Source organism: Cebus imitator, unplaced genomic scaffold, assembly GCF_001604975.1.
Source record: "Cebus imitator isolate Cc_AM_T3 unplaced genomic scaffold, Cebus_imitator-1.0 Scaffold233, whole genome shotgun sequence".
In the NCBI taxonomy this organism is placed as follows: domain Eukaryota; kingdom Metazoa; phylum Chordata; class Mammalia; order Primates; family Cebidae; genus Cebus; species Cebus imitator.
Genome location: NW_016107548.1, coordinates 2,495,101 through 2,509,001, shown reverse-complemented (window position 1 = coordinate 2,509,001; position 13,901 = coordinate 2,495,101). Strand labels below are relative to the sequence as shown.

Sequence of the window (13,901 nt, the reverse complement as noted above, 5' to 3'; positions counted from 1 at the left end):
TATCAACAGTGAGGGAGTCATAACTTTCTCTTGACCTGTACTACTGCTTCTGAAAGATTAGAGATTATGGCAGACATTTTGGGAACATGTAACCTTGTAGCATTGCAATGTGTTGTTGCTTGGACCCATTAATCTTCTGTGGCACAGTTCAGTGGCAAGTTCCAAAGTTGCTCCAAACTCAGTGAGCTGAGCTTCAGAATAGGAAACACTAGAAATAAAACTATTAATATAAGATGAATCAAGTGAACTATTTAGGGAGTAAAAAACAAGTATGATTAAGAACCTGGAAATGAGATGGAGGAGCAATTCATTAATTGAGTTTGAACTTTTTGCAGGCTTTATTTCAGGCTGGAGAACTTAAATGGGGGACAGATGAAGAAAAGTTTATTACTATCTTTGGAACACGAAGTGTGTCTCATTTGAGAAAGGGTGAGTGAAAAAAAATCTGTGTAGGGCAGATACATTGGTAAATTTGGAAAGTACATGAGCCAGTGTGCCAGAATACCTGCTACGTAGAAGGCAGTTAGTGAATGAATCAGCTTTTGTATTTCTTCTTTTTGGTGACCTGGAGAAATCTCACATTCTTTTTGCTGCTGTTGTAGCTTTTACAAACTAGAGATCATTAGTCCACCTTTTACTATTGGAGGGTGGCAAGGGAGGTCAGGTCTCTAGAATCTTCGTCTCATAGTCACACATCACTGAGTAGTAGCTCACTGTAAGTATTTCCTCCTAGAGCTTGGCACCCACAACCTCATCTCTGGATAGTCACCAACACTTGTGATGTTAGTTGAGAATGAATTTAGTGCAAGTGACAGAGAACCCTAATAATGGCTTTAAAAACTGGACTTTTTTCTGGAGGTGGGATTCCATGGTTGATTTGGCAGGACCTGAGATCTTTCTGGTTTTTGTTTTTGCTTTATTATCCCTAGTGTTTTGGTTTTCTTTCTCATGTTCATTTCTTCATTATCACAAGCTGCTTTAGTGCCAAACTTAACTATTTTCATAGCAGGAAGGAAAGGAAAGGGTAAACCAGTCATATCTGTGTATCACTTTTTTATAAGTGAAGAGACTTCTCAGCATCCCCTCCAGGAGATTTACCTTTAGGTCTCATTGGCTACAACTAGTAAGGAGGCTGGGAAATCAGTGAACAAAGTATGCTTGCAATCCATTACTTAGGGTTGGGCATGCTGAGGCTCTGAGCACAGGTTCTGTCAGCAAGGAAGAAGGGGAGATTTGTGTTCAGTAGGACACTACCTAATCAGAGTCAATATCTTCTTTCTGGAAAGAGTGATCCTATGTGATTAGGAAATCATTTTCATTTTTTCTAGTGTTTGACAAGTATATGACCATATCAGGATTTCAGATTGAGGAAACCATTGACCGGGAGACTTCTGGCAATTTGGAGCAACTACTCCTTGCTGTCGGTAAGTGATTTACAATGTATTGATATTTTTGGTGATAAGAGCTAAAGTATTTTATTTGATTGAGGCTGCATCTGAAAATAACTACCTAGGTGTAAAGGGAAGAGCTTGATATGATATTTGGATGATGCAAACTCCTAAATTTCCAATTCAGAAATTTATTTTGATGTTGGAAATATAGTATTGTCTGGTTAGTTCATCTGAATCCTATGGAAATACTAAGATAATTGTTTAAAAATTGTTTTGAAGCTGCATTAAAAATATTATTTCTTGATGAACCTGAAATGTTGTAGACATTATCTCAGGGGCTTGTAAATGTTATTTCTGATACCTGGAGAATTTTAGAATTCTTTTTTGTTTGTTTGTTTTTTGGAGACAGTCTTGCACTGTCACCCAGGCTGTTGTGCAATGGCACAATGTCGGCTCACTGCAACCTCCATCTCCCGCGTTCAAATGATTCTCCTGCCTCAGCCTCCCAAGTAGCTGAGATTACCAGCGCCCTAGAGTACATTTGAATACTGTTTTCTCAGCTTTGAGGCAAACTAAGAAATTGTCATCTGGTATAGAAAAAAAGAATATCTTTGGTGTAATAGAAGATGTGATGATGGTTGTTTTCAAATTAAATAATTTAGTTTTATTTTAATTAAATATTCAGAATAATCTGGAAAAATTGGAGAACTGAATCAGTGCAGTTGATTGCGGTATTATATGCTCTCCAAAGCTAGGGAGAACCTAGTTTGTGACTCCTGTGGTCCTTTTTTTCATATGGATCTGTGGTGAGTCTCTGTCTGCTGTTTGTTCCAAATATTTGGCGTTGAGCTGACACTTCAGTGCTCTCTGTCTTCAGGAGAGTAAGCTAAAGATGTGCATGAAACAACCCTAAAAGTAGCCTTTCACTTGAGTATGCAGTTAATGAACTTTTACTAGAAAACTTTTAGATAGGTCCTCCCTAATTAGAATACACATACAAATTATGACATTTTCAGTTACTGGTGGCTGTTTTTCTTAAGACTTAGAAAAGGGAGAATTAAGAAATCTCTCCATGCAAAGATTATTTTTGTATATTAAGGAATTTTCGTGATAGGTTTTCTGAAGCCAAGCAGACTGAGGTCTGAGCAGCCCCAACCTACATTCAACATGTACATGTTCAGAGAACATATCCTTTCTGATATTGATTCATCTGTGTTTGTACCGAAATGGGTAAATCTCATGCTGTTCTGTGAATTATTGATTTAAAGAATATGTAGAGAGTATAGGAACATCGCCCAAAAGTTTTAAACAAATTAGATAGCATAGTAATCTTGTATTATTTGCTTGAATGTCTTGGAATGAAACGTTCTGAGGGGTTTGTATAATTTATTGGTGATGAAGAAGGTTGTGGTATTATGGTAACCCAGCTGCCCAGACTGCAGTATCCTAAAAGTCCTCACAGAACAGAGGGGCATAGAAAAACCTGTGCCCTTATTCTCCATGCCTTTCTGTGCATACTTCAAAACTCCTAGGAAAACCCAAGCCAGTGTCTAAGAGAATACTTGATGAGTGAGGAAATCAGATAAGCTTACAACTCTTTAGCCTCTGGTATTTCTGTGTTTTTATAGAAGTAGAGCTATAAGCAGGAAGCAGCATTTGATTTTAAATTACTTAATCCTTTTCATATCAGAATAGCTTTTGACCATTGTATTGTTTATTTTCTTAGTGAAATCTATTCGAAGTATACCTGCCTACCTTGCAGAGACCCTCTACTATGCTATGAAGGTAAGTGAATACCATGAATCTTATATGTAATACATTTCTCTTTCTAAATACTATTCTTCATCTTTGTTTGTTTTGGATGATAGACCTTGGGAATTTTTCTCTTCTATAATATTCAACCCAGTTCTACTAAATTGTTATACTTTATTGATTCACCTGCACCTGGGAGCATTTGATCCTTTGAAGTTTTTAAACAATGTGCCTCTTTCTTTTTGCTTTTTTTTTTTAAAGGGAGCTGGGACAGATGATCATACCCTCATCAGAGTCATGGTGTCCAGGAGTGAGATTGATCTGTTTAATATCAGGAAGGAGTTTAGGAAGAATTTTGCCACCTCTCTTTATTCCATGGTTAAGGTAGTAGAACCTTTCTTTAAATTATGTTTGGGAATCCAAAACAGACCAGTTTGTTGCATGAAAGACAAGGATAGGAGAGCCTGATTCTTGTGTTAAGTCTAAAATTTTAGTGGCATGATTAAAGCAATGAGTTAAAAAGCTAAGCATGTTTCCTGGAGTAGAGATGATGGCTGCCAAGTGAAAGCATGGGTATTGATGTGGCTCTTGGTGAACTCAGAAGCATTATTTAGTACTGGTGACAGATGACTCAATGAACCAAACCCCTTGGCTATGATAATAATGTGTTCTTTCTGTCTTTTATCAGTTCCAGCTGTCTTTATTAGTCCTTCTTTTATTTCATGTCAGCTTTTCCTTTCTATCTTGTCTGTTATCACCTTATCTCTGATGCTGGTTTCTAATTCAGGAAAGAGCCAATCAGGTCATATTGGGAGTAAGTAAGGAGCCCCTGCGTATTAGTATCATTTTTGTTCTTTTTGAAACAAGGTATTCTGTGGCCTGTAATTACATTTAATTGAAGGTTAATGCAGACCATATGCAAAACAATATTTCAATGGAGCAAAAGCTTTTAGTTTAGTGTGCATGTGGTGTGGCTGGCCTGAAGGACACTAGAGAGCTTACCCGTGCACTCGTAGCTTGAAACATTAATTTATCATGCATGTGTGCATGTGAGATAAGCAGATGCAAGCATGTCCTGCCCCTCTGTCTCTGAGGCAGAGCCATGACAGCCCTGCAGCCCCAGCACTGCCTGTGTTAGCCAATATATACTAAGTGTTAGAAATCTATTTAGAAGGCTTGCTTTAAATATAGTTGTTAAAGTTTCCCTGTTCTTTGTGTTACCAGAGGGATTCTGAGTTTCTGAGGTTACAGTGGTAGGAAACTCCCAGCCTAACATTCCTGATGTGAAGGTCATAGATTACCCACTTGGGAGAAGTCTTATGAATATAATTTGTTGCCAGTCATTTGTTGGTTTTAAAATTTTCTATGGCTTCTGTGAGTCATGGAGGTTAATGGAATACATTTGGTTTCAGGGAGATACATCTGGGGACTATAAGAAAGCGCTTCTGCTGCTCTGTGGAGGAGAAGATGACTAATGTGTCACGGGGAAGAGCTGTCTGCTGTGTGCCTGAACTGCCCCACTGCCTTCCTTTAGCACCTCTAGCTGCATTTGTATGCCAGTGCTTGACACATGGCCTTATTCACACTAGCATGCTCTCGACCAACACATATGCATCTTAGAAGAAAATAGTGGTGCTTCCTTCTGATCTCTGGTGGAGATCTCACTGTCTCTTCAACCGCTATAGCACTAAAGTGTACTTATGTTACTAAGTTTAATGCCTGGCCATTTATATTTTTTTCTTTAAGAGGCCAGATTGCTTTTAGCCTTTTTTAAAAACTTCATTTATATTACATTTATAACCATGATACCTTAATCAGAACCTTAGCCTTGGAATTGTGAACTCCTGGAAATGTTATTAGTCAAGTTTGCAACTAAACTAAACCGGCAAAATTATGGTGATTGTATTCAAAAGCTTAATGAAAAATAAACATTTCTGTCCCCCTGAATTATGTGTGCCTGTGTGTTTAGATTTATTGTTAAATTTATCTATTTAACAATGATATCTTTTTTTAAGCTAATAATTAACAGTGGTGTTAGTTGAGAACTGAATTTACAGTTGGTTTTTTGGGCAATAAGAAATGCAACACCATAGACTGAATTTCCTATTTAGTGAATAGAGGGAAAATTGAAGGAATTTCTGGTTTATTTGCACCATGTTTATTTAGGTGTCTATTAAACCAATGCTTGTGGTACTACTTGCTTAGTAGAAAAGCTAATTATAAAACTTAATGCAAAAATTCAAAGTACTACCTTTCTCTTTCCTCTTTCCTATTGTGAACTTCCCCTCCATTTACCATCTGTCACCTTCTTTGAGGTAAATAAAAAAGACAGTACCTTTTTTTTTTTTTTTTAGAAAGAAGCAGTTTATCGATCTCTTCTACTATTTACCTTTCAGTTTTCTGTTTTCAAATTGCCATTATAGTTGGTGTCATTTTTTTTTTTTTTTGTATTTATGCCCTTCTGTATGCATTTTTTTTAAAAGCAAAGTGATTGCCATTAATAAGATTTTTTTAAATAAAATGAACTAATATTCCTTTGAAAACTTTAAAATAGTGATAATATTCTTTTCACAACCTTTGATGCTCATCAGAATAACCAGGGGAATCTTAAAAATTGTGTATATGTGAAATTGGATTTTTTTTTTTTTTTTTGAGAGGCCTCATAGGTAATTTTGATATAGAGGCAAGTTGAGAATCAATTGCTTATATTTTTCATATGGAAGATGATATGTTTCAAAGAGTTATGTTATCTAAAATAGACAATGTGTTTTAAATATAAGCCCTGGATTATTTATTTGTCATACTTCAAAAGAAATCAACCAGTGAGCTTTAACATTTTCTATATTTTCTGAGGGTCTAATTAATAGATCTGAAAATTTATTAACAAAAGAATAAAAAAATAAAAAACACAAAAACCATTTGCTATATTTATCTACTTAGTGACCTTCTTCCTAGCTCTTTCTGTGAGTTTATTGAGAGACAAGTAAGTTTTTATGGAACTAGATATGCTGATTCTAAACGCCATACCAAAAAAAAAAAAAAAAAAAAAGAATTGTTTGTAAAACTTAAGAGAGTGGTGAGGGAGCACTATTCTTTACATGAGTCAGACTATAGATCCTGAATGAATAGCTGAAACAGCATAATACTGGAGCATGAATAGACAGAAAGACCAAATAGCAAGTTCAGATATGGAAACAAATCATTTGGAAATTTAGTGTATATTGAAGGTAGGTCTTAATTTGCTGGGTAAAGATAGTGTATTTTTCTAACAAATGGCATGAAGACGTTTGGGCAGCCATCTAGGAAAATAAAAGGCTGGTTCTGTACCTCATGTATCAGGTAACTCTCAAAATGAAACAGATGTAAACTTAAAAATCAAATCATACGAGAAAGAAGCATGGGGGTATTTCATCATAGCTGTGCCTTTTAGGTTCTCTGGGAAGCAGATGCTGAGATGGAGTTAGGGATGCAACAGGTTTATTGAATGGAGCAGGCAGAAAGCGGGATTGGGGAAGGGGTGTCATCAGACTGCACTGCAGACCTGACCAAATCTCTGCCTGTCCCATGTGGAACTCTGAGGCAAAGATTTCTCACAAAGAGCCCTGTGTGAGACAGAGTGCCTGGGCCCTGTGCCACCACCTTGCTCAATTATTGGCTAAGTGTCTTCTGGAGAAGAGCTTGGCTTAGCTGAAAAGCTGAGGCAAAATTTGAAGGAGATTAAGAGTTGGAGGCTGTCAACAACCCACACTTTTCACAGCTTGAAACTGAGTCTTCTTGAAAGGAGATCTGAGTGGTGCAGTCCCATATCTGCCATAATAAACTTGAAGTGGGAGGTCTTTCTATCACCCAAAATCCAGAAGCCATAAGAGAAAAGATAATTATTTTTGATTATCTAAAAATCAAAAACTACATGAAGAAGGAAGGAAGACCAGGCACAGTTGCTCATGCCTGTAATTCCAGCACTTTGGGAGGCTGAGGTGGGTGGATCACTTGAGCACAGGAATTTGAGACCAGCATGGGGAACATGGCAAAACCCCATTTTTATTAAAAAAAAAAAAAACAAAAATTAGCCAGATGTGGTGGCACACACCTGTGATCCCAGCCATTTGCGAGGCTGAGGTGAGAGGATTGTTTGAGCTCCGGAGGACAAGGCTCCAGTGAGCCTGGAAGGAGGGAAGGAGGGAAAAGGGAAGGAAGGAGGGAAGGAGGGAAAAGGGAAGTAAGGAGGGAAGGAGGGAAAAGGGAAGGAAGGAGGGAAGGAGGGAGGAGGGAAGGAGGGGAGGAGGAAAGGGAGGGAAGGAGGGGAGGGGGGAAGGAGGGGAGGGGGGAAGGAGGGGAGAGGGGAAGGAGGGGAGGAGGGGAGGGAGTAAGGGAGTAAAGGGAGTAAGGGAGGGAGATGACCACCAAGGAAATTTAAAGGACAAATGAAAAACGGGAAAACATTTGCAGTTCATACAACAAAGATCTAATTTCCTTAGTACATGCAGATACACCTTGTTTTATTGTACTTTGCCAATAATGAAAAAAAAATGAATTGTAAGTTTGTGGCAACCCTGCATCGAGTAAGTCTATCAGCCCCATTTTTCCAACAGCATGTGCTCACTATATCTGTGTGTCACATTTTGGTAATTCTTGCAATATTTTAAACTTTTTCATCATTATTATGTATCTTATCATTGTACATAATAGTATGTGATCAATGATCTTCAATGTTAGTATTATAATTAAGGTGCCATGAACCATGCTTATTGAAGGCAGTGGGCTTAATTGATAAATATGTGAGTTCTGGCTGCTCCACCGACTGGCTGTTCCCTCATGTCTCTCACTCTGTCTCTCTCTCTCTCTGGTCTTCCCTATTCCCTGAGAGAAAACAATGTTGTTAGGCCAATTAATAAGACTGTAATGGCCTTTAAGTGTTCAAGTGAAAGAGAGACTCACACATTTCTTACTTTAAATCAAAAGTTAGAAATGATTCAGCTTAGTGAAGAAGACATGCCAAAAGTCAAGGTAGACTGAAAGCTAGACTACTGGTGCCAAATAGCCAAATTGTGAATATGTACCGGAAAAGTTCTTGAAGAATATTAAAAGTGCTACTCCATTGAACACATAAATGGTTAAGACAGTGAAATAGCTGTATTGCCGATACAAAGAAAATTTGAGTGGTCTGGACAGAGGATCAAAGAAGTCACAACATTCCCTTAAGTCAAAGGCTACTCCAGAGGAAGATCCTAATTCTTCAGTTCTATGAAGGCTGAGAGGTGAGGAAGCTGCAGAAGAAAAACTGGAAACTAGCAGTTTTGGTTCATGAGGTTTAAGGAAGGAAGCTGTCTCTGCAATAGAAGAGTGCAAATTGAGGCAGAAAGTGCTGATGCAGAAAAAGCAGCCAGTTCCTCAGATGACCCAGCTAAGATAATTGATAAAGGTTGCTACATTAAACCACAGATTTTTAATGCAAACAAAACAGCTTTCTACTAGAAGATGCCACTTATATCTAGAGAGGAGACATCAACACCTGGCTTCAGCTTCAAAAAGCAGGCTGAGTCTTTAGGGGCCAATGCAGCTGGTGACATTAAGTTGAAGCCAATGCTCATTTACCATACCCCGAATCCTAGGGCCCTGAAAAATCATGCTAGATCTACTCTACCTGCATTCTATAAATGGTACAACAATTCCTGGATGATAGCACATCTGTTTATAGCATGATTTGCTGAATATTTTAAGCTCACTTTTGAGATCCACTGCTCAGAAAAAAAAATCCTTTTCAAAATACTACTGTACATTCACAATACTCCTTGTCACTTAAGAGCTCTGACAGAGATTTAGGAGGACCTGAATGTTGTTTTCAGTTCTGCTAACACAACATATATTCTGCAGCTCATAGATCAAGAAGTAATTTCAACTTTTAAATTTTATTAAGAAATATATTTTATAAGGGGATAGCTGCCATAGATACATGATTCCTTTGATGATCTGGACAAAGTAAATAGCAAACATTCTGGGAAAGAGTCACCATTTTAGATGCCATTGATACGGTGTGTGATTTTCATATATAAATATCAAATATATATACCTAATACAAACACAGTGGCTTAAAATATTACAAATGATTATCTTATAGTTCTGAAAGTCAGACGTCCAAAATTACTATCACTGGACTAAAGTAGAGGTGTGGGCAGGACCATATTCCTTTCTGTGTGCTCTCAGGAACATCTATTTCCCTGCCTATTTCAGCTTCTGGAGACTGCACACATTCCTTAGGTTATGGTCCTCCTCTATCTTCAAAGCCAGCAATTGGTTAACTCTGACATTGGCTTTCTGTCACCATATCCTCTTCTCTGAAGTGAAGTCCTTCTCTGAAGGACTCTCCTTCCTCCCTCTTTCTCTTTTGAGGAACTTGTGATTAAATTCAACCCACTTGGGCAATCCAAAATAATTTCCCCATCTCAAGATCACATCTGCAAAATCCCTTTTGCCATGTAAGATCCCACATTCACAGGTTTTGGGAATTAAGACAAAGATGTTCATACATCTTTGTGGGTGAGGAAAGCTTTTTCTGCTTAGCTTATAAGCAGATCATGTCAAGAACCGTGATTTTGTAGCATGCACACCATTTTATTCTTGTTAGGGTAAAAGTGATGCTCTTTCCAGCTTTCTATGTCTTAGGCAGAAGTACAACCTCCAAATAACATGCCTTCAGTTAATTTAGCTGAGATGAATGAGGCAAAACAGTTATTTATTACTTGATTTAGAACTTATACTTAATTTTAGTTATCAAAAACTTCTGTGGATGTTTTTCCTTGTGTGTGTGTGTGTGTGTGTGTGTGTGTGTGTGTGTGTGTGTGTACATCCCAAGTCTGAGCAGTCTATTTTGTGCCCAGCGGGTGGTGCTGTTGGCATAGGTTTACTTCCATTACCTTCCAACTACATTTTTATTTATAGTAAACTTTTTTTCTTTTTTCAGCATTACAGGATACTCTTTTATTTTATTTTAAGTTCTGGGATACATGTGCAGGACGTGCAGGTTTGTTATGTAGCTAAACATGTGACATGGTGGTTTGCTGCATCTATCAACCCGTCACCTAGGTATTAAGTCCAGCACACATTAGCGTTTCCTAATGCTCTTCCCCCATCCCCCTTCCTCCCTCAATAGGCCCCAGCAAGTGTTGTTTCCTTCCTGTGTCCATATGTTCTCATTGTTCAGCTCCCACTTGCAACTGAGCACGTGTGGTGTTTGGTTTTCTGTTCCTGTGTTATCACAGGGTAATCTTACAAAATTTTCCTCACCCCAACACTCAGACAAAAAGTGAATCTAGATTTTAATTTTCTTTGTTAGTCATTTGCTGCTTGGTGGTTTAGAATCACTTTATATTTTCATTTTAGGACATTCAGGTTTTTTTTGAAAGCACTGGTTTATATTCCTTCGTCTGATTCCCACCCTCTCTCCTGCTCCCAGTCCTTCAGTGGATCAGGGAATATGTCTCTCTTTTGTAAAGTTTTAAAATTTTTTCTATGAATATTGTACATTTCTCTCCATTGTTGTTCCCTGACAGCAATGAGCTATATAGCTGCAGATGCACATAAGAAAAAATATTCCCTTCTGCAGAATCCATTTGCCAGCTAGGTTTTGACATTTGAAATAAAAAAATATTTTAGAAATGTAAATTCACTTACTGCTACCATTATCTTCTCATACACAAATGGCTCAAAGTACATGCCTCATATTTCCCACAGACAAATATGCCCTCCTAATTTTTCTATTTTTGGTGGCTCTAAAGAACCTTCTGAGTAAAAGGCTTCAGATTCAAATATTTGGGAATATTTTTGTTTCACCCTTCTTTGTCTTTTGCATTAAATTAATGATCAAGTCTGGACACTTCTTTCTTCATTCTGTCTTTTCCATCTACTCTTTCTTTCCATTTCTGCTGCTATCCTATTTTTGGAACCAATTACTGCATTTGAATTATACAAATGAATTATTTTTATTAGAGAAAAAATTTAATATTTTTATTAAGGTAATAAATACAACTGTTTAAAAAGTTAAATAGTATGGAAGTGTTCCTAGGGAAAAAAAAAGTCCTTATCTCTCAGTTTCCCATCCCATTTCATTTCCCATGGTGTGGAACTCTTTTTAACATTTTTATCATTTTCCATTGTTATTTGTTCTAGGTAGTTCTATCCATACTTATAAATAATATGCATAAACTATGATTTCTTCATTCCTTCATTTCAGGTTTTTCTATTGGATTCCTGCCATGATAGATGGTGGTTAAACTCATTTACCCCATTTACCTTTCATTTTCTCTTCTACCTTCTTCAGCAGACTTAAGTGACTGTTCTTAGTTCCTCTTTTCATTATCTATGTAACTTTAAATAATATATTTGCATTTTGATTTCTTGTTCCAATATCTATAGAAAGGATCTACTCATTTTGAAAGGTTAGAGCACTAGAGATGCTCCTTCATCTCTCCTCTTCTCTTTTCATCTTCCAATACGTCACCTGTAATTCTGCTTTGAAATTCTTAGGGTTGATTCTATTTATATTCTCTGATCCCAATTAAGTCTTGTGTGCTTTGTCAGTATATTGGTTCTGCAATTAGGAATAAAAACGTTTAGATAATTGGCTAATAGCTAACCCAGCTGTGCCATTTGATTTCATTCCTCTTCTTGTGTACTTGTCCTTCCCACCCTCACGACACCTGCCTTTATTGTTTCTTAAATGTTTGTAATATCCAAGCATTATGGAATGTTGATGGCACCTTATCCATATTTTTCTTCCTGAAAGTTTTCCCCTGGAGTCTCCATCCTTTGATTGCATTGATTTCTCTCTAGGCTTGCTGCACAGCCATCATCCTGGGGTCCTCAAAATGTCAGCATGTGTGGGTGGCTGTTTTAGTCCGTTTGTGTCATAAAGGAATACCTGAGGCTGCGTAATTTATAAGGAAGAGAGGTTTATTTAGCGCAAGATTCCATGGATTGTACAGAAAGTGCGGTGCTGGCATCTATATTTGGGGAGGACCTCAGACTGCTTCCACTCATGGCAGAAAGGGGAGGAAAGTTGGCTTTTGCAGAGGTCAAGAGAGGGCGGAGGAGCTGACAGGCTGTTTTAAACAACCAGCTCTCAGGGACACTAGCAGAGCCAGAACTCACCATCCCCCTTTGGCTGAGGGCAAAACAGGAAGACCTTTAAACTACAGAACAAGGAATTGGGGTTTTAGATGATTGACTATGGGAGCTACTGAAGGTTCCTGGGCAAGTGGAGACATGACGAAAATGATATCTGGAAAGTAAACTGGCAAATGTTATTACAGTATTTTTCAGACATTTTTTTCGTTATTGCCCCCACCCCAGAACATTGATAGACATTTTTTCCCTAATTGCCACTTCTCATGAAATTTTAAGAGCACAGATAAACTGTACGTCTGCCTTTGGAGAGAGCTTTCTCCTCATCTGCAGTCTCTTTTCTGTGCATTTCCAGTTAGGTTTCCATCAGTCACCATTTCTTAGCTTTCCATTTCTCGAAAACTTGATGACCTCTCCCTTGTGCTGACGGCTTTCCTTCCTCTCTCTTAGAAATGTTTTTTACTCCCATTATTCTCATGTAATTGAGTCCACGACTCAGACTTCCATCTTGAACTGGATGTTCTGAAATGACTTCTTAAGCGTCCATGCTGTTTAGCCTCTTCTGCCATTTGGCCAACTCTGCCTAATTTCTGGTGCCTTTGTCACCCCTAGATTCCTTTGTATGACCAGTATATCTCCTTTCTTGAAAACTCAGCCTTATTTCTATTACTAGGCCAAGTCTGCCTGTCATAAAGAAGGTCATGGTTAACCATCCCTGTACCTCCTTCACCAAATATCACCAGTTGCTCTCCCGGGTTGTGGGCCGGGTCTGAATGCCCATCTTTGGGTCCCAGATTAGTCTGCAAATCAGAGCTTCTCTTGTCCCTATGTCCTGGGTTCCTAGGACTTAATGTCTGCCTTGCTTCTGTTTCTAGCAGCTTTGTCTGTGTCAACCTCTCCTCTTTCCGGTTGGCAATCTTATGAATCTGCCACAGCTTCAAGATGATTGTGGCTCTCAGGCTCTAGTCTTCAGCTCAGATTCCCTGTTAGTGGGTGCTGTCTGCCTCCTTGGGACCTCATAGTCTTCTCCTGGAAACCCAGTGCAAACTACTACCTGCACCTACCCTGAGGTGGCCACCTCTTTAGAGCACTTCCTTATCCTTCCTCCTGGTTGACTGTCCTGCTGTTAGCTCAGTCTACCTACAAACTGCTCTGATCTGGCGTATTGTCTTTCATTAGGCCCTGTCTTCTTTATCCCCTCTGCTGGTTTGGGCTTTTACTTGGAATACAGAAATACCTCCTACTCTTATCTGTTGATATCATCCTCTGCTATGGTTTGAATGTTTGTGTCTCTCCAAATTTATGTTAAAAATCTTCACTCCCAAAATGGTGATATTAGGAATTGGGACCTTGTGGGAAGTGGAGCCTCATGCATGGGATTAGTGCTTTTATTCAAAAGCCCCATGGAGCGTGTTTGCCCCTTCCACTATCTAAAGACATCTTTGGAAAGTACTATGTATGAACCAGGGAAGAGGCTCTTACTGGCAATCATATCTGCTGGCACTTCAATCCTGGACATCCCAGTCTCTAGCACTGTAAGAAATAAATTTCTGTTGTTTATAACCTACTTAGTCTGTGATATTCTGTTATAGCACCCCAAATGGACTAAGACATCCTCCAGTTTTATACATCTTGCAA

At 38.3% G+C, this 13,901-nt stretch overlaps 1 protein-coding gene across 1 annotated transcript in view; it reads left to right on the top strand.

Annotated features, from left to right (window-relative positions):
- The window catches only part of ANXA5 (annexin A5), a 29,710-nt gene extending 24,620 nt beyond the window's left edge, over positions 1-5,090 (top strand). The window contains exons 9-13 of the mRNA XM_017497581.2: positions 336-429; positions 1,329-1,424; positions 3,118-3,176; positions 3,405-3,527; positions 4,556-5,090. Of these exons, the coding sequence (XP_017353070.1) occupies positions 336-429; positions 1,329-1,424; positions 3,118-3,176; positions 3,405-3,527; positions 4,556-4,618 (435 nt within the window). The 3' untranslated portion in view covers positions 4,619-5,090. The remainder of the gene's footprint in view (positions 1-335; positions 430-1,328; positions 1,425-3,117; positions 3,177-3,404; positions 3,528-4,555) is intronic.
- The last annotated feature ends 8,811 nt before the right edge of the window (positions 5,091-13,901 follow it).